The 19,089-nt window shown below is 49.2% G+C and overlaps 1 protein-coding gene across 2 annotated transcripts in view; it reads right to left on the bottom strand.

Moving 5' to 3' along the window:
- SEPTIN12 (septin 12) overlaps positions 1–19,089 on the bottom strand; it is a 72,709-nt gene that overhangs the window by 42,293 nt on the left and 11,327 nt on the right. For both annotated transcript variants that reach the window (XM_081887978.1, XM_081887977.1), the window contains exon 3: positions 12,975–14,342. In XM_081887978.1, coding sequence (XP_081744104.1) covers positions 12,975–14,342 — 1,368 coding nt within the window. The remainder of the gene's footprint in view (positions 1–12,974; positions 14,343–19,089) is intronic.

Below are 19,089 nucleotides of genomic sequence, written 5' to 3' on the forward strand. Positions count from 1 at the left end.
CAATAGCCACATTCCACCTCCACTGTCAGAACCAGGATGCCTCTAAATGCCATTGGCCAGGAGTCACAAGTGGGCAGACTGCTGCCAAGCCCTTCTTGTGGTCTTCTCATAGGACATGTCAAGAGCAGGATGCTGGACTTGATGGGCTCCTGGGTTGACCCAGCAGGCTCTTATTGCACCAAGTGGAGCCCTACTGGTTTGCCGAAGTTGGTGGGCAAATGCTTAGGAGGGCAAAATTATTCATCATGTGGACATTGTGGACTGAGCAAAGTTTCTTTCTCCCTTGCTCATGGTCCTGGAACTCGGGGTTATCCAATGAAGCTGAATTTTGGAAGATTTGGTGAAAGGCTTCTTCCCACATATGGTATTTGCTCCTGCAAGAGGCAGTGATGGCCACTAACTTGGGTGGCTTTCAAAGAGGATTGGACACATTCATCAGTGGCTCCTAGCCCTGGGGGCTAAATGTTCTACCTCCACTGCTGGAGGCAGCAAGCCTCTGAATGCCAGTTGCTGGAAACCAAAGGAGGGGAGAGTTCTGCTTCCCTCAAGTCCTGCCTGGGAGCTTTCTCTGTGCATCTCTGTTATGTACTGAGTTGAAAAGGATTCAAAATGCAGCAGTCTGATTGGTCCTAGAACAATAGGATCCAAAATGCAGCAGTCTGATTGGTCCTAGAACAATGCAGCAGTATGATTGGTCCGCAGGAGCCACCCAATCCAGCTCCAGGTGGAAGTGAATCCACAACCTGATTAGCCTACAGGAGAATCCCAGAATTAGCCAATCACGTGCAGCCAATTGTGTAAATAAAGTATATAAAGCAGACATTCTGGGGGAACTTCCATTCCTCCTCACCATTATGAGCTGAATAAAGAGCATGAAATTCACTCTTGACTCTGAGTATATTTCAATCTCATTAGTCACAGGACATTGGAGCCTGATCCTGCAAGAAACGTCTTATGCTCTTAGACCGGGGGTAGGCAAACTAAGGCCAGGGGGCTGGATGCGGCCCAATCGCCTTCTCAATCTGGCCCGCGGACGGTCCAGGAATCAGCATGTTTTTACATGAGTAGCATGTGTCCTTTTATTTAAAATGCATCTCTGGGTTCTTTGTGGGGCACAGGAATTCATTCATTATTTCCCCCCCCCCAAAAAAAATACAGTTCGGCCCCCCACATGGTCTGAGGGATGGTGGACCGGCCCATGGCTGAAAAAGGTTGCTGACCCCTGTCTTAGACCCAATACCATGGGCATCTATGGGAGGCAGCAAGTGGGGGGGGGCAGTCTGAGTAAACCATAATCTTCAGATTCCCAGCTTTAATATATTTTTAAGAGTTAAGCTGTTAACGTTATTAGAACCTAATAATAATAATGGCAGGATGGCGGGATTTAAATAACCATTCGCATCATTATCATTAGAAAATGTGTGGAAGATAGAGAAATAGGATGGTGTATTTTATTTTTATGTTTTAAGTTTTACGGTTTTAAGGTTTGATATTGTTATTAGTATTATTTTCTTTTAGGAAGCAGCCAAGTGGGTGAAAGGAGAAACAAACCAGAAATGGAAGTTGGGGGAAGCCCAGAAGGGGAGGGAGGAATGTATAGAAAATGTTATGGATATGAGATGTATGTAATGAATGAAAAAGGAAAATGAATAAAAATAAATAAATAGAACCTGACAGATGAGGCAAAATGTGCAAGCACTCTCCTCAATTTTTGATTTTTTTTAAATGACAAAACAGCCTGCTCCCACTTCTCAGTGCCTTTAGCCCATGAATGAAGTCAAAGCAACAGCTGACATTTAGGAAGGCAGAATTGGCCAACTAGACAAAGAAAACACCCACTATCCACACCACTGGCCTTAAAGTGGCGAGCCAGGGACCTGCTGCTCTCCCAGCTCCTGGTCTAATACTCTAACCCAGTGTTTCTCTAACCTGGGTCTCCAGCTGTTTTCGGACTACCACCATCCCTAGCTAGCAGGACCAGTGGTCAGTGACGATGGGAACTGTAGTTCAGAAACAGCTGGAGACCCAAGTTTGGGAAACACTGCTCTAACCATTATGCCAGCCCATAATGGTGACAGCAGGGGTGGCTAATCTGTGGCCCTTCAGATATTGCAGAACTCCCGTCACCTCCTGACCACTGGCCAGGATGGTTGGGGGCTGATGGAGCCCATCAGTTTCTGGAGAGCCGCAGGTTCCCCAATCCCTGGCTTAGAGCATCACACTAGGAGGAAGGATGGGTGGGTGGGAGAGGGGCCCTGTTTTAAATCCTCTCTTCCACAAAGCCCACTGGGTGACCTCAGCCCACTCACTGTCTTGGCATAGCCTAGCCCAGGGGTCAGCAAACGTTTTCAGCGGGGGCCCAGTCCACTGCCCCTCAGACCTTGTGGGGAGCCGGACTCTATTTTTGGGGGGGAAATGAACAAATTCCTATGCCCCACAAATCACCCAGAGGTGCATTTTAAATAAAAGGACACATTCTACTCATGTAAAAACACCAGGCAGGCCCCACAAATAACCAAGAGATGCATTTTAAATAAAAGCATTGTAATAAATAAAATAAAATAATAAAATAAAATAAAAGCATTGTAAAAAGACGCTGATTCCCGGACTGTCCGCGGGCCAGATTTAGAAGGCAATTGGGCTGGATCTGGCCCCTGGGCCTTAGTTTGCCTACCCATGGCCTAGCCTACCTGACATGGTTGTCATGAGGATAAAAATGGAAGGGGTGGGAACCATAGATGACTGGAGCCTGGAGGACTGGCAGCGACCTGAGACATCACCTGGCCCTTTCCGCTCCCCGCAGAAGACCCGGCTTCCTACCTTCCTTCATGCCATCTTCCCCACACAGCTCCAGCAGGACCATGTCCTTCATTCCTCAGACACCCTTGGGAAACCCTGTTCCTTCCTTGCGTCTGCTACTAAATCAACTCTGCCAAGAGGAGGCTGCGGAGGTGAATCACAACGCAGGTGTGATGCAACACGGTTGCTAGGAATCTCTGAGACCATGACCGGTTGTTCCTCTTAAAGGGAGACCGCCTGGCCCCAGGCCCTACGGGTGTCTTTGGAGCAGACTAGGAAAGCTATAGCGGCTCTGACTGTTTCCTCCTGGGTAACTCCCTTGGCATTAGGCACATCCTCTGTCTGAAGCTCCAGGCTGGGGCTGTTTGTGTATGTCATTCATTAAATAATAAAAATTTTAAAAAAACAACACAGACACACCACACATTTAAGATGATGGATGTACTCAGGCAAGCTGCGCTGAATGCTGTGTGCACCTTAGAACTGTGTTTTTCACCCTTGGGTGCCCAGATGTTGATGGACTCCAATTCTCAAGAGAATGTTATTCCCTCCCTGTGACAGTGTGCACACCATGCATTTAAAGTAATCTCCCACATCCCAGCAAATAATCCTGGGAATTATAGTTTGTTAAGTGCACTGGGGATCGCAGCTCCATGAAGGGTGAACTACAGTTCCCAGTGGGGAGAATATGCTTTAAACGTATGGTGTTTACATAGCCCAAGAGTAATGAATGGAGGAGCAAAACAAAAACAAAAAGTCAAGCTGGCCTACAAATAAAAGGTAAGCCTGTGACATGCATACAGCAACTTACAATAAAACTTTTTTAAAAAGAGTATTGTAATCAAATGGACAATAACATTCCCACATTTGATAATATTGACAAAAAAAACCAGAAGCCAATTATCTGAGCCAGAGGCATTTGGATCCTACAGGTGAGTTAACAGGCTTGCTGGCATTCTGAAGGGTTAGTGCAGGTGTTTAGGGACAGATGCAGGATTGAAAAGATCTGCCTAGGAGCTTCCACAAGCTGAGGGTAAAATCCACCAGCCCGTCAAGAATATAAATCTGCGTATGAACCCATGAGTCATGCTCCTTTCCATTATCATTCCCAGGAATTTGCTGAGGCATACTCATGGCCTCTTGTTCCCAGGAAAGATGAGTCATATCTATGTGAAATCCCACAGCGTGCATGCGCAACAAGTGTTGGTGCTGGGGATCATTTCTTGATTTATCAAGCACCTGTGACACTGCCTCCTCCCTTGCAGCAAAGGTGCTGATTACAGCATCAAAGCTTTTGGTTCATGCCAAACTGTGATTGACAGGAAGTATCACCAGCACCTGAAGGGGGCGTGGCACCTGTCGAATCTGTAGGGTTGGCAGAGTTTGACACACACAGGGATTCTTCCGCAACAGAGAAGGGTGGTAGTTCAGTGATAAGAGCATCTGCTTTGCCTGCTCCCTTAGTACCCTTGAAAAAATAGGAAGAATTCTGCAAACCTCATAATTGCCCCAAGCATAAAGACCCCTCCTCTTGTTCCTTGGTAACCCTCCTTTGGCTGCATTTCTGTTGGCACTCAACCACTTGAGTTCACTATTAGTGGGATTGAGATCGTTTGGAGCTCTGTGGGTTTTCCCCAACAACCAAGTATGCATTTTGGCCAGGATAACCTTCCCAGGAGGCCTGAGGTGCCTGGTCAATTATGAAACACCTGGTTGTCCTGGATAATCCCAAGCAGTAATGTCTAGAGGTGCCCACAGGATGGCAGGTGGGCAGGGAGCCCAACAGTAGGTGGCGCCAGAGTCAGCGCCAACTAATTCTAACTTTGTCTGCACCTTCCTCCTCCCTGCCGAGCTCTACAAGGGGCAACACGGAGAGTAAGGAGGAGGAGGAGGAGGAGGAGGAGGAGGAGGAGGAGGACGGCAGGCAGACCACCATTCCATGGGCTGGATATTTGTAAGAAGGCAAGCAGGTGGGGTCTGGCTGAGGGCAGACTGAGGTTGGTGGGGCAGCATCCCAATCACCCTCACAGTCCAGCCCTCACCCTGCTTTGTAAAAAGTGGAATGGTGGCATATTTTAAACAAATATTTAGATGCTAGGCACTTGGCATTTCTTGGGCTGTGCTCAGCTCTAGGAAGAGCATGAGACTCTATCTCAGGGCTGTGGGTTCAAGCCCCACGTTGGGCAAAACCTTCTTGCATTGCAGGGGGTTGGACTAGAAGGCCCTTGTGGTCCCTTCGAACTCAACAATGCTCAGGGAAGATATCTGACTCCAAGCTTTAGTTAAACAAATGGTAGGAGGGGTGCGGTGGGGGAACCAGCAAACACAGGGCTGTGGTTCCACTCTTCTTCCGCCTGCCTGCCTGCCTGCCAGCTCCTGCCTGGGAAGGGAAGCCCAGTCAAGAGGCGGGTTATTAAAAGCATAACCACAGTGAAGCAGAAACAGCTGGGCCACGCCAGTGTGCCCACATTCAAAGGCAACTTATTAAGAGAGGACGTCGCAGGTTAATGGTCCCCTGCAGACAGGGAGTAATTGGAGATGGTTTGTTTCCCAAGCAGCCAAGGAGTAATCCCAGGGCTGTGCTCAATTAACAAAGATTTAATCACTGATGCAGGCTTGATCAGAGCACTTCCCACAGAAGGCCATAATAGGCTTATGGGGATGCTTTGCTGAGACATTCTTTCTCGCTGTCTGTCTTCCTCAGAGACACAAGGAAGCTGAGAGCTCCTTGCCTCGCATTCCCTGGATTGTGTTTACGGGCTCCTGCTTTTCCTCCACATCCAAGGTTTAGTCCGGCGGTCGGGAAAACTGTGGCCCTCCACATGTTGGTGGACATCTCCTGCCATCCCTCACCATTGGCTGCAACTGCAAACTCTCTCTTAGTTCCTAACTTCTCCCATCTTAATTATGGCTCACTCTGTTTCAGTGCGAGGGACGCGGGTGGCGCTGTGGGTTAAACCACAGAACCTAGGACTTGCCAATCAGAAGGTCGGCTGTTCGAATCCCCGCAACGGGGTGAGCTCCCGTTGTTCTGTCCCTGCTCCTGCCAACCTAGCAGTTCAAAAGCACGGCAAAGTGCAAGTAGATAAATAGGTACCGCTCTAGCGGGAAGGTAAACGGCATTTCCGTGCACTGCTCTGGTTCGCCAGAAATGGCTTAGTCATGCTGGCCACATGACCCGGAAGCTGTACGCCGGCTCCCTCGACCAATAAAGCGAGATGAGTGCCACAACCCCAGAGTCAGCCACGACTGGACCTAATGGTCAGGGGCCCCTTTACCTTTATCTTTACACATTTGCATTTTTGTTAAAGCCAGCACAAAAAAAATTGTATACGTTTCCATGCACACATCTCTTAAATATACACATTTTTTTGCAGTTTTGCATTTTTATAAGCACTCCCCCCCACTAGAATGCATGTTGCTATGTTTTCCATAGGATACATTCTTTGGTTGGAGAACTGCATTCCAACATACAAAGTGCGAATTTCGAATAGATTGTATATTGGTAAGGAAGAGAGGATGTTGCCTTAAACTGAGTCAGACCACAGGTCCATTTAGCCTGGTACTGTCTACCCACACTGGCAGTGACTTTCCAGGATTTTAGGCAGGGACCTGGCTCAGCTCTACCTGGGGACTGAACCTGGGACTTTTGCATGCAAAGCAAGTGCTCTCTGTCACTGGACATCAATATTAAAATTTGAACCCAATGAATTTCTTCCTGATCTGTAGTTGGGAGTCCAGCAAAATCTGGAACACAGGTCCTCTATCCCTGATTTAATCAAATCTTGTTAATCCTTTCCTTTTCAGAGATCTTCCAGCATCTCCAGGGAGGCCGCTGGCTGGGGCAGTTTAGAACTGGTGCCCAAAACCTCTGGAGAGCACCAGGTTGGCAATGTTGCAGGACATAGACCAAGGGCCTCCACTGCACGTGTCTGCATGAAACTGCCCACTCTCATTTAGAACAGGTGGGAAGGGCCTATAGATAGTGGGGAGATGTGGGTCTGCAAGGAAGGTAAAGGGACCCCTGACCATTAGGTCCAGTCGCGGACGACTCTGGGGTTGCGGTGCTCATCTCGCTTTACTGGCCGAGGGAGCCGGTGTACAGCTTGACTAAGCCACTTCTGGCGAACCAGAGCAGCGCACGGAAACACCATTTACCTTCCTGCTGGAATGGTACCTATTTATCTACTTGCACTTTGATGTGCTTTTGAACTGCTAGGTTGGCAGGAGCAGGGACCGAGCAACGGGAGTTCACCCCGTCGCGGGGATTTGAACCGCTGACCTTCTGATCGGCAAGTCCTAGGCTCTGTTAATAGCAAGTTTTATTGCACATGGGGGGTGGAAGGGGGTCCCTCCCCACATCTGCACACTGGGAACATGTCTGGAGGAGCCCATTGTCAATAAAGAATGAAATTTCCACCCACTCCCTGCCCAACTTCACCTTGAGTGAGTACACAGCTGTTCCCTTCTGTTGCTTAGGTAGGTGTTAAAACATCTTAAGAAATACTATTTGGACATCTGCCACCTCCTCTAGTTGCAGGGTGGAGTAAAAAAAGACTTCAGAACTTGTCCCCAAGCCAAGGAAACCAGGAGAATCAAGAAAAATGGTGTTTGTGTGTATTGGAGAGAGAGGGAGAGGGAACACACACAATCAGAGCTGGCATCGGTACAAAATCATTGTGTCCCAAACAACAGCCCAGCCTGAGGATCAGCAAAAGAAAGAAGCGGGGGTTTTTTGTCCTAACCTGCCTCATCTGGGCAAACAAACAGTTACGATAAAGAGCTCGTTTGAGGATGAAGACAGATGATAAGTTGCTGAAGGCGGGTTGAAGCAGAGAGCTCGGCGCTTGATCTGACTCATCCCACCATTACCCCTGATAAACTCTAGTTTTCCAGGTGTGTGTCTTTGTGTACTGTACTGTTTCCCACGGATCAGGCGTCACCGCTTGTCACGCTTGGGCACTTGGAGGTCCAGCCAGTGGTGGTTGTGGGGCCAGTGGCAGAACTTGGCGTCTCAGATTTCAGCAATGCCTTGTGTGACGCCAAAATCCTGTGCCCCCTGCCTCTCGCCTTCCATTGGATGTCATAGCTGCAGTGTCCCTGGTTGGCTGTGCTGGTCACATGCTCCCTCAGATCCACCTTTTGGTGGGGCCTGCCAAGATCTTTCCACCCTGGACACCACCATAAGGTAAAGGGACTCCTGACCACTAGGTCCGGTCGCGGCCGACTCTGGGGTTGTGGCGCTCATCTTGCTTTATTGGCCGAGGGAGCCGGCGTACAGCTTCCGGGTCATGTGGCCAGCATGACTAAGCCACTTCTCCAAAAATTAAGGGGAAATGTGTGCGCGCCTATGGAGCGAATGCAGGCTTCTTGGCTTCAGCGATAGCAACGCGAAGCCTCCAAAGCGCAGAGGGAGCGCTCCCTCCACGTTCCTTGGCTTCACGTTGCTTTCGCTGAAGCCTGGAGAACAAGAGGGGTCGGTGCGCACTGACCCCTCTCACTCTCCAGGCTTCAGGTATAGCCGCCTGAAGTCTTCGGAGCACAGCGTGAGTTCCCACTGTGCTCCGGAGGCTTCGGGTTCCTTTTGCTGAAGCTGGGAGGGCAAGACTCTACTGGCTTCAGCAGAGAGGGAGAGCTGCGCAATGCCCCTTCAGCAAAGTGGGAGGAGAAAAGGGGCTCCGTTTCTCCTGCTGCTTCGCTGAAGGGGTGCTGAGCAGATAGGGGGAGAATTTTTTCTTCTTCTTCTCCCCCTCTAAAACAAGGTGCGTCATATGGTCGGGTGCGTCCTATAGAGCAAAAAATACGGTAATTCCACTGCTGCCAAAAATCAGTGGAGGCTTGGAAATGGAAATGAAATTTTGCTTGGGGCTCTGGATCATGCCTAACAATTAGATGGAACCTCCAGCTCCAGGGACAGTATACCACTGAATACCGGGACTATTGGGCTTCCCCAAGGCATTATGCTGACCACTGTGGGAAAACAGGATACCAGACTAGGCTGATTTTTTTGGTCAGTTCCTATCTGAGCAGTCTGTGAGGGGAGAGACCCAGCACATTCCAAAACTCAAGAGACAAGAGGCTGTGCAGCCAACACGACACAGAAGAAACTGGAACAGAGAACCGCTTTGTCCTCCTAATGCCTCAAATATGAGGAAGCTCTGGAAAGTAAACTTCCTCCAGTTTCCATCCAGACGCTGACCGAGATCTGCCTCATCGAAAAGCTATGAGCAGAAACTATGGCTGACCCCGAGGGAAGGGAGAGCAGGCAGCAAAGTGGCCCAAGGCCTGGCCTTCTCTCCAAGTGACCCAGTGTCCTCTCTAGTGATGGGGAGAAAGTCACTCAGTCTGCATCTAAAGGCAAACCTCCCTAACCCACCCTTTCCAAAAACAATATGCAAAGCGAAACAAGGCTGTCTTCCAAAATTCGCACTTCTCCAAATCTTGCAATGCATTTCTGCAGCCTGCGGCCATGTAATGCATTGCCAAAATATCCGTATATGTGGGTAAACTGTGCATAAAACACATATATATTGGCGGACCTAACATACAAAGAAAAGCATTGCACGAGGGGAAACAGCTTGCAGAAATGTGCACATGAAGCAAAAAATGCGTATGTTGGGAGAAATTCACCTGAAGATGCTGATGAATTTTCATGAGGGGTGTGTGTGTGTGTGTGTGTGTGTGTGTGTGTGATGTAGAAATGTGAAGAAGTAAAGACTGGAAACATAAGAAACTGAGCGAAGCTGAAATTGACAGATTCTCCCTACATAGTGTCCTCTGAAGAGAGAGGAAGCCTAGAGCGGCCCTGAGATGAATAATGGGTTTAGGGGAAAGTCTGACATTCTGGAGACGGAGGCTCCTCAGTGACTTGCAAGCTACCTTGATAGTCCAGCTGCACCCCTCATTCCTGCAGGGGAAACAGCTGGGTGGCTCGTCTTAAAAGCAGTGGCTTCCAAGCTTCCTGCCCTTTGGGGGAACCCCTTTCATGTCTGTCTGCTGGAGAAACCCTGCCTCTGGCCAAAGAGGCTGGAGTATCACAGGGGATCGGGACAGGGAACGCATCAGCACTCAGCATCCTCGCAGGAACTTTGGAAGCTGCATACGACTTGGTGGAACGCTCTGTCACAAGAGACCAGGGCCCTGCGGGACTTGACATCTTTCCGCAGGGCCTGCAAGACAGAGCTGTTCCGCCTGGCCTTTGGTTTGGATTCAGTCCGATCCTTATGTTTCCCTCCCCTTATGGTTTTGATATATGGGCTACTTTTAAAATGAGGCTGCATTTTAAATTGCATTTTTAACCTGTATTTTAAACTGCCCCCCCCCATTATTTTTTTATTGTAATTTTACTGGTGTTAGCCGCCCTGAGCCCGGCTCTAGCTGGGGAGGGCGGGGTATAAATAAAATATAATAATAATAATAATAATAATAATAATAATAATAATAATAATAATAATTAATAATAATAATTTATTTATACCCCACCCATCTGGCAGGGTTTCCCCAGCCACTCCGGGTGGCTTCCAACAAAACACTAAAATACAATAACGTATTAAACATTAAAAGCTTCCTAAACAGGGCTGCCTTCAGATGTCTTTTAAAAGTTTGGTAGTTATTTTTCTCTTTGACATCTGGTGGGAGGGAATTCCACAGGGCAGGTGCCACTACCGAGAAGGCCCTCTTGCCTGGTTCCCTGTAACTTGGCTTCTCACAGCGAGGGAACTGCCAGAAGGCCCTCAGTACTGGACCTCAGTGTCCGGGCAGAACAATGGAGTTGGAGATGCTCCTTCAGGTATACTGGACCTAGGCCGTTTAGTGCTTTAAAGGTCAGCACCAACACTTTGAATTGTGCTCGGAAACGTACTGGGAGCCAGTGTAGGTCCTCCTCCTCCTCCTCCTCCTCCTCCTTATTATTATTATTATATATCAAGTCATGCCATTGGTTCCTTTTAGTTCAGTAGTGCTGGCATTGCCTGGCAGTGGTTCTCCAGGCAGCAGCCTTTGTTCCCGTCACTATCTAGATAGGCTGGTGATTTTCTGCAAGCAACACATGTGCTCCACCACGGGGTTACAGCCCTCCCCCTAAAAAGAAATCATGTCTTCAGGGTTCTGAACAAAGGGCTGATTTAAATAGGAACATGGTCAGCTATCTTGTACTGAGTCAGGCCTTTGGGCTCAGACTAGCTCACTATTGAGTCTTCTTTCCCATCCCTACCTGGAGAAGCTGGGGATTGAACCTGGGTCCTTCAGCATGCAAGGGAGATGCTCTACCTCTGAGCTATTGGGGATTGGTGTGTATGGAGGTGGGCGGCTTGGGAACAGCCATGGGGCCAAGGGCAATGGAGGATATGTCTCAACTGGAAGTGGAAGAGAAGGTGGCCTTCCATCAACACAAGAAAGATGGGAAGTTCTCTGATACATAGAGTCCTTATTTGCTTGAATGTTCAAGCACTGGGTTGGTCTGCGCCACCAGACATTTCCCCCTTCCCCTTCACCCCCTTTCCTGCACAGAACACATTGCCTTGACTGATTATGACGTAGTTTGTATTGATCGGTCGTATTTCTTGTTTTCTTTTTAGAAAACTCAATGCAAAAAATATTAACAATGGACGCGAGTGGGAAGCTCAAGGATTTTACAATGTGCACTGATGCAACAGGAACAGCCGCCGCTAAATTCCAGCGGCAATTACTCCCAGGGAAATATGCGTAAGGATTGCAGTCATGCTAGTCTTAATAAATTAGGTATTGTGCTATGTACTGCTGTCTCTTTGTGTGTAATACTGAACCAACATACCTGCCTACACTGTCTGATTTCTTGTGGGACGCATGGCTGTGGGCTGTCATGATGAACTCATGTCCTTCAAAACCACACCACCAGGCCACTGGTCCTGGGTGAAACAGCCCCTCTCCCCCCCCACTCTCTCAAGACCACTGGAAGTGAGACACTTTGCAGCCAGAGGGGTTGCGGCAAGGAGGTGAAGACTGACAAGCGCTGCTGATGGTCTCTTTCCAGAAGCAATGGTTGCTTGAAATCAACTCCATATGCCACAGACAGAGCCGAGAACAGAGAGTGAGGAACGGACGCCCCTTGAAACGTGTGACTTTTTGTTCCCTTTCCTTGGGTGGGGCTCATACCAGGTACCTCTTCTGCAGGTTTTGGAGAGAGAGAGACGTTAAATGCGATGTTGGGTTAAAAATTCATTGCCTGGGGCAAAGGAGGATGTGAGAAGATGAAACTGCAAAGGAATCTCTGTGTGTGTGCTATAAATGGCAAGTTCTGGAGTGAGGCTAAGCTACATAGCTCAGCTTTCTGAACTGGGGGAAACAGAAAAGGAAGTAAAGTGCTCCTGGGCACATACAGAGCACCTCCCCTTTGTCACAAACAACCAGCAGTCTGTCCCCACACAGCTGGACCTGGACAGCAGGTGTCAGCACTGAGATGCCAGCACCAGGCATCACTAGTCAGGGCCACCACCATCACTAATTTTTGCTTTGGTCCTTCATCTTCTCTCACTGCTGCACCATACATTTAAACCACTATGCTACCACTTTAAAGAGCCATGGCTTCCCCTAAAGCAGGCACGGCCAAACTTGGCCCTCCAGATGTTTTTGGGACTACAACTCCCATCATCCCTAGCTAACAGGACCAGTGGTCAGGGATGATGGGAGTTGTAGTCCCAAAAACATATGGAGGGCCAAGTTTGGCCATGCCTGCTCTAAAGTATCCCCAGAGTTTGTTAAGGGTGCTGATAGTCGCTAGGCCCCTATTTCCCTCATAGTGCTACAATTTCTAGAGCTTCCTGGGAAGAGGAATTTACTGTAAAGCTGCTCTCTGAATAGCAGCTTTGCGAGGGAAACTGCAGTCTCCTAAAAACCCTCAGCACCTTTTAACAAACTGCAGCTGTCAGAATTGTTTGGGGGAAGCCATGACAGTTTAAAGTGGTATCACAGTGGTTTGAAAAGTATGGCGTGAGGGTGGCCTTTAATTCCACAGCGACCTCAACATACCACTGCAGAAATTAAAACCGCAACTGGGAGGCACCAAATAAGCTCTCCCGAAACTACTGAACCTCTTTTGGAGGCTCTCAAAATCCCTGAACAGTTTTTACTAGAGGAAGAGCATTAGGGATTTATTTATTTTTTAATCCAGGCAGAACTTATGCAGTGACTCCACTTACCTTCCTTCAAAATGTCTTGTAAATCCTTCTTCTCCAGGGACACCTCTAGAGGCCTGTTTGTTCCCACAAGGAGACCTTCCCTTGTGCAAGAAGACGACGGCAGAGTCTGAAGCTTGGAGGCCTCTTGGGAGAAAGCTGAGTCAATCCTCTCAGCTGGGGCACCGCTGCATTCTCTCAGGATGGGTACATCTGGGATACCTTGCGGAGGCACCGTCGCTTGGTACCCGAGAGAGGAGGGCTGAGAAGTGACCTGTGCTATGCGAGGCTCTGACACCAGCCGGAAGGAAGCAGCCTGAGGCGCTACTGCCAAACCCTCATTGCCTCCTATCCCTGAAACTGTTCCAGAAGATGGCGGCAGGGAAACACTGTCCTTGATGACAGCTTTATCCTCCCCGGCCACTTCTTGGGGTTGGTAGGACGCTCCGGGGCTGGTGCCAAGACTCACCTGAAGCTGTGCCTTAGATAACGGTCTGGACCTAGAGTCAGTCACCACCGCTGGGCCGATACTCTCCAGAGTCTTCCCAATCAACCCATCCAGGCTGATGGGAAATTTCTGCAACTTCGTCGTCTGCCTGGGAACCACACCAGGAGGGCTCCCAGTTGCCAACTGGCTTACCTCCAACGGAGGAACAGGGGACTCCTTTCTTATCAGAAGGCTGTTCTTCGGCAGTGAGGAGACACAGTTGTGTTTGCTGGAGCTCCGAAGGATGGCAGGGTCCATGTTTGGCGTGGAGCAGAGCGTCGGGCTGGGTCCCTGGTCTTCGGCAATGTGCAGGTCAAGCGACGGCAACGAGCTGTGGTTGGCGGTGGCCTTGGAGACCTGCCGGATGGGTCGGCCCACCTCGGCATGGAAGACGTTGCCATAAGAGGAGAACTTCTTGAGGATGGGACTAGGGAGGTGGGAGCCCCCGATTCCCAGAGATTCAGATTGCTGGGTGCTGCTCTGGGGGCCTTTAGAGGCCACGGGGCACTCCAAGCTGGAGGAAGAGCTGTGGAGGCTCTCGTTGTCGCTTTCTGGCCCCAAGGATGAAGAGAGCCCGTTGGGGTTTAGCCGTGTTTGGAAGGACGAGACCCTGTTAAGGTTGGTGCCATTGGCCCGAGGTGGGTGGGTGGTGGCTCGGTTGAAAGAGAGACTGCTCCCGATTCTTGACTTGAGAATGGGACTGTGGGCTGGGCTGGGGCTGGAGCTCAGGCTGATGTGGGCTTGGTACGTAGGCTGGATAGGGGGCCCCAACCTTTTCCCTTCTCCGTTGCCTGTGGAGTGGATGACACCAGGTGGGCTTGGGCCCAGGGGCGACCTAGGTGGGGAGGAAGGTGGGAAAGCCTTCACCTCTTCAGCATCTTCCATATCAAAGGACCTCTTGAGGGCTGCAGAAGATAAGAAGAAGTTACCCATTAGGTAGACAAGCACCCAGAATGCAAAAGACCACATTCTTTTTCCAGCCCTAAGGGCCGCAAATCCTTCCGAGGGCCAAATGACAGTGGTGGTTGGAGCCCAGAGACAAAAGCGGACAGAACAACACATGCAGATTTCACCTTCTTCCCTGGTGGTGAAGTGATTGCTGCTCCATAGAAAACAGTTCAGGTACCAAAGGTTTCAGTGCAGATGTGACTGGAGTGCAGTGTCAACTCAAGAACCTTTCAGAGGGTCACATGCCTCTTACCTACTCTGCCCGGACACTGAGGTCCAGCGCCGAGGGCCTTCTGGCGGTTCCCTTGCTGCGAGAAGCCAAGTTACAGGGAACCAGGCAGGGGGCCTTCTCGATAGTGGCGCCCGCCCTGTGGAACGTCCTCCCACCAGATGTCAGAGAGAAAAATAACTACCAAACTTTTAGAAGACATCTAAAGGCAGCCCTGTTTAGGGAAGCTTTTAATGTTTAATAGGTTATTGTATTTTAGTGTTTTGTTGGAAGCCGCCCAGAGTGGCTGGGGAAACCCAGCCAGATGGGCGGGGTATAAATAATAAATCATTATTATTATTATTATTATTATTATTATTATTATTATTATTATTGAGGTCTTGCAGGCTTTTGGACTCATGCAGAAACTTAGAGGCCAGAAAGCATCCCACATTCACACCTGGAGCAGTAGATCCCTCTTCTAAAGAGCATTTGAGTCACTGGCAAGGAAAAGAAAAGCTGTTATCTGACTGCAGCTTTTGAACAGCCATAGCTCCCCCAAAGAACCCTGTGAAGTGTAGTTTGTTAAGAGTTTATGAGACTTGTTATGAGACCCCTCATGGAACTACAGTTCCCAGGACTCATAACAATATTCTTTTGGGTAAGTCATGCCTATTCAAGGATTATAAGAGAGTTTTAAATGTGTGCTGTGGGTGTGACCTTAACTGAATACCACCCATCTTTTATCGCTGTGTGTATGTAGGGGAGCAGCACTGCACTGAATCAGGCCATTGGTCCATCAAGCTCAGTATTGTCTACACTGACTGGCAGCAGCACTCCAGGGTTTCAAGGCAAGGAATCTCCCCCAACTCTATCCAGAGGTGCTGGAGACTGTACCTGGGAACTTCTGCATGCAAAGCAAATACTCTAGCACTTTGAGCCTTTGCTCAAAGTTAAGTAAGAATCTAGTCTTCATGGTTCTGGATCAAGGGCTATATTTATTCAGAAGCTGCCTTATACGGAGACAGACCAGCAATCCATCTAGATCATTATTTTCCACACTGACTGGCAGTGGCTCCCCAGGGTTTCGAAGAGGGAAGATTCCCAGCCCTACCTGGGAATTGATTCTGGGACCCTCTGCAAGCAGGTGCTCTCTCAGCGAACTAGAAGGAGGAAGGGAGAGCTGGCAAGAGGCAGGCAGGCTTCCCTATTGGCTGCCTCCTTCAAACAGACGGTTTTGTTAGCATCTCCCAAAGGGGAAACCAGAGTCAACTCTTGGATCTACTCCTGAGGCCTCTAATCTCCTGCATCTAATTGTTTGCTGTGTTTTATCTCCCCTGCGATACCGTATCTGTGTCATCTGCTTCAAAATGCCTCCCGGGGGCAGGGGGAGCAACAACACAGTAACCGCTTTATTCACCTCCAGCCGCAGCATGTAAAGGATCCTGCCTGAGGCATCCCCGAGTAATCAGATCTGGCTCTCTGAACTGTTTCCCTCCTCGCTCCTTTGGTGGCTGCCCCAGTTTAACCAGGGCAACCGGGGCAAACGAGAGTTCACAGTTTGCGAGAGGAGAGGCCAAAAATGCATGTGGCGATTGGGATGGCTAAGGTCTAGATTCCTATCTTTTTCACCAGGGATAGGGAACCTCTGGCAGACGGAGGGGGTTTTTTTGCATTTATTTTTTTTGGTAAAAAGTAAAATAAAAATTGGCTACGTATGTACCACGTAAGAACCACCTGCTAGATCAGGCCAGTGGTCCATCTAGTCCATAGCTGTCAAGTGTCCCTTATTTGGCAGGACAGTCCCTTATCCCAGCACCATGTCCCACTGCTGTCCCTTACTGATGACGCTTCGTTTGGCTGCTGGCTGGGATTTCTGCCTTCGGCTCGGAGGGGCTCAGAAGTTGAACATACCTGTGCCCGGAAAATCCCTTATTTTGGCTGCTGGTCCCTTATTTTCAAATCTGTAAGTTGACAGCTATGATCTAGTCCAGCATGCAGTTCTCACTGTGGCCAACCAGATGCCTCTAGGAAACCCTCAAGCACAAGAGCCCTCTCCTCTCCTGCTATTTCCAGCAGCTGGGGTGCAAAAGCATTTCTGTCTCTGACTGCAGAGGCAAAGCATCACAATCCTATCTGGCAGCCATTGAGAGCCTTCTCCTCCATGAATTTATCTAACCCTCTTTTAAAGCCATCCAAGTTGGTGGCCATCCCTGCCTCCTGTGGCAGGGAGTTCCAAAGGCTAACTCTGCGCTGCAGGAAGAAGGTCTGGCCTGAATCTTCCAGCATTCTGCTTCATTGGACACCCATGAGTTCTAGTGCTGTGAGAGAGGGAGAAAAACTTCACTCTGCCCACTGCCAGGCACAATTCTATAACCTTCCATCACGTCGCCTCTCCCTGCCCTTTTCTCTAAGCTAAAGAGCCCCACGTGCTGCCCTCTTGGTATGCACTTTCCAATTACAAGCCACCCCGAGCCTCAGGGATGGAGAGGGCTACACCCTCAAAGCGCCAGGGCTTCCCGGGCGCAGTGTATGAAGCGCCAGCTGGCGTCCGGCGGTGCCAGCATCCTAGCCCAAGGGGACTCCAGCCATCCGTCAGCGCCGCTGACAGCTTCTGAAATGTGATGCTGCCTTTTTTGCCAGACTGCTTGAATTCTCCCTGGTGGGGATGGGAACGCCACTTCCTGCTGGAGGCAGGAGAGACAGGACTGCATACCCTAAACAAACAATGGATTGGAGAAGATGCAGCTAAACTTCAGTAAAGCCAGCAATGTATTTCCTCCCAGGCTGTGGAAGGCAGTGGCACCATCAGGGCCTGACTTGGGGGACAGATATATTGGTCCCATTCAGCAGTAAGAACAGGAGGATTCCCCAAGGCAGCAGGGTTGGTTAAGAACCTTTCAAAGGGACGTTAGGCTGTGTAGACACAGCAGTTTGTTTATTTATTTATTTCCCCCCTTTCTACTTCTTCAGTATCAGTCTCTTGATGGTCCTTTATTATTTTATTCATGTAATATACATTCTTTACAACAAACAACCCCAAAATAAACAGACAACTCCAAAATAAAATCATATGTAACAAAACCATAAGTCTCATTTTTTCATTTACACTGATCTCCTCTCTGATACCTTTACTTGATATTTCTTGCTGCTTTCTGCTTTCCTTATAGAATCTCTATGAAAATTTAAATCTCTTAAGTTCTATACCAATCTTTAACAATTTCAATTAATCCCTTCACCTCCCTCCCCAACAGCCCAGTATTTCCCTCCACCCATGTGCAATCTTCTATTATTTTTGTTATTATTGCGTTATTCACCTTATTTGTTATTCCTTCCTTCATATATTATTATCCTCTCTCCTTGCGCCTTTTACTACAGTTTATTGGGTATCCAGTGAGCTTCATGGACTGAGGTGGTTTAAACACTGCAACTCTTGTGAGTTTTTTTCCTGTTTTACGATCAAGCAGTGTATAAATTTTATGAAATAAATTGTGCTAAAGGAATGGCAAGCACTCACCGCTGGACTTTTCTGCAATAGACTTTTTAGAAGTCAGAACCAGCACTGATGGCAGAGGCAGGTAACAGCAGCTGGCAAACCCCACAGTCCTTCTTGACAGTGGCGTAGCGTGGGGGTGCAGGGGGGCCCGGCCGCACCAGGCGCAACATTTGGGGGTTAGGGTTAGGGGGCGCAAATCCACGGGTTAGGGGGCGCAAATCCACAGGTTAGGGGGCGCAAATCCACGGGTTAGGGGGCGCAAATTACTTGCCTTGCCCCGGGTGCTGACAACCCACACTACGCCACTGCTTCTTGAAACCTATAGTGGTACCTCGGGTTACAGACGCTTCAGGTTACAGACGCTTCAGGTTACAGACTCCACTAACCCAGAAATAGTACCTCAGGTTAAGAACTTTACCTCAGGATGAGAACAGAAATTGTGCGGGGGCAGCGTAAGGCCCCATTAGCTAAAGTGGTACCTCAGGTTAAGTACAGTTTCAGGTTAAGAACGGACCTCCAGAATGAATTAAGTTCTTAACCCGAGGTACCACTGTACTTTCCCCCACTCACTGGCTTGATAGGACAGAGACTCCTCATTCCCAACACCCTCCCAGCTCTGGAGCAATCTCTGTCCCAGAGAATCCCCTCTGCCCCAGTTCATCAGCCACATGGGTTCAATTATATGCTGGAAGGTTCTCTGGCCTGACAGGCTCACCGAAGGCTCACAGAGGTACATGCAGGTGTCCTTGCAGCTGATCTACTTCTTCGCCAGCCCTGTGGCTTTTGGAGGTGAAAGTGGATCTCCCAAGCTAATCAAAGAGAAGGTGAGGTTCCACCTGGAAGGAAGGGCACAAGAGGGGTTTCCTGTTGGAGTCAAGCAGGCGTGAGAGCTTGCTCCAACAAGCCCAAGGCCCTGCTAAATGAATACTGGCTGGGCCTGGAATGTGCGCTGCCAGGTCTCACCTAGGAACCAGCCACCTGGTGAGGAGGGAAGGAGCTT

Source organism: Podarcis melisellensis, assembly GCF_964234715.1.
Source record: "Podarcis melisellensis genome assembly, chromosome: 14".
Classification (NCBI taxonomy): Eukaryota; Metazoa; Chordata; class Lepidosauria; order Squamata; family Lacertidae; genus Podarcis; species Podarcis melisellensis.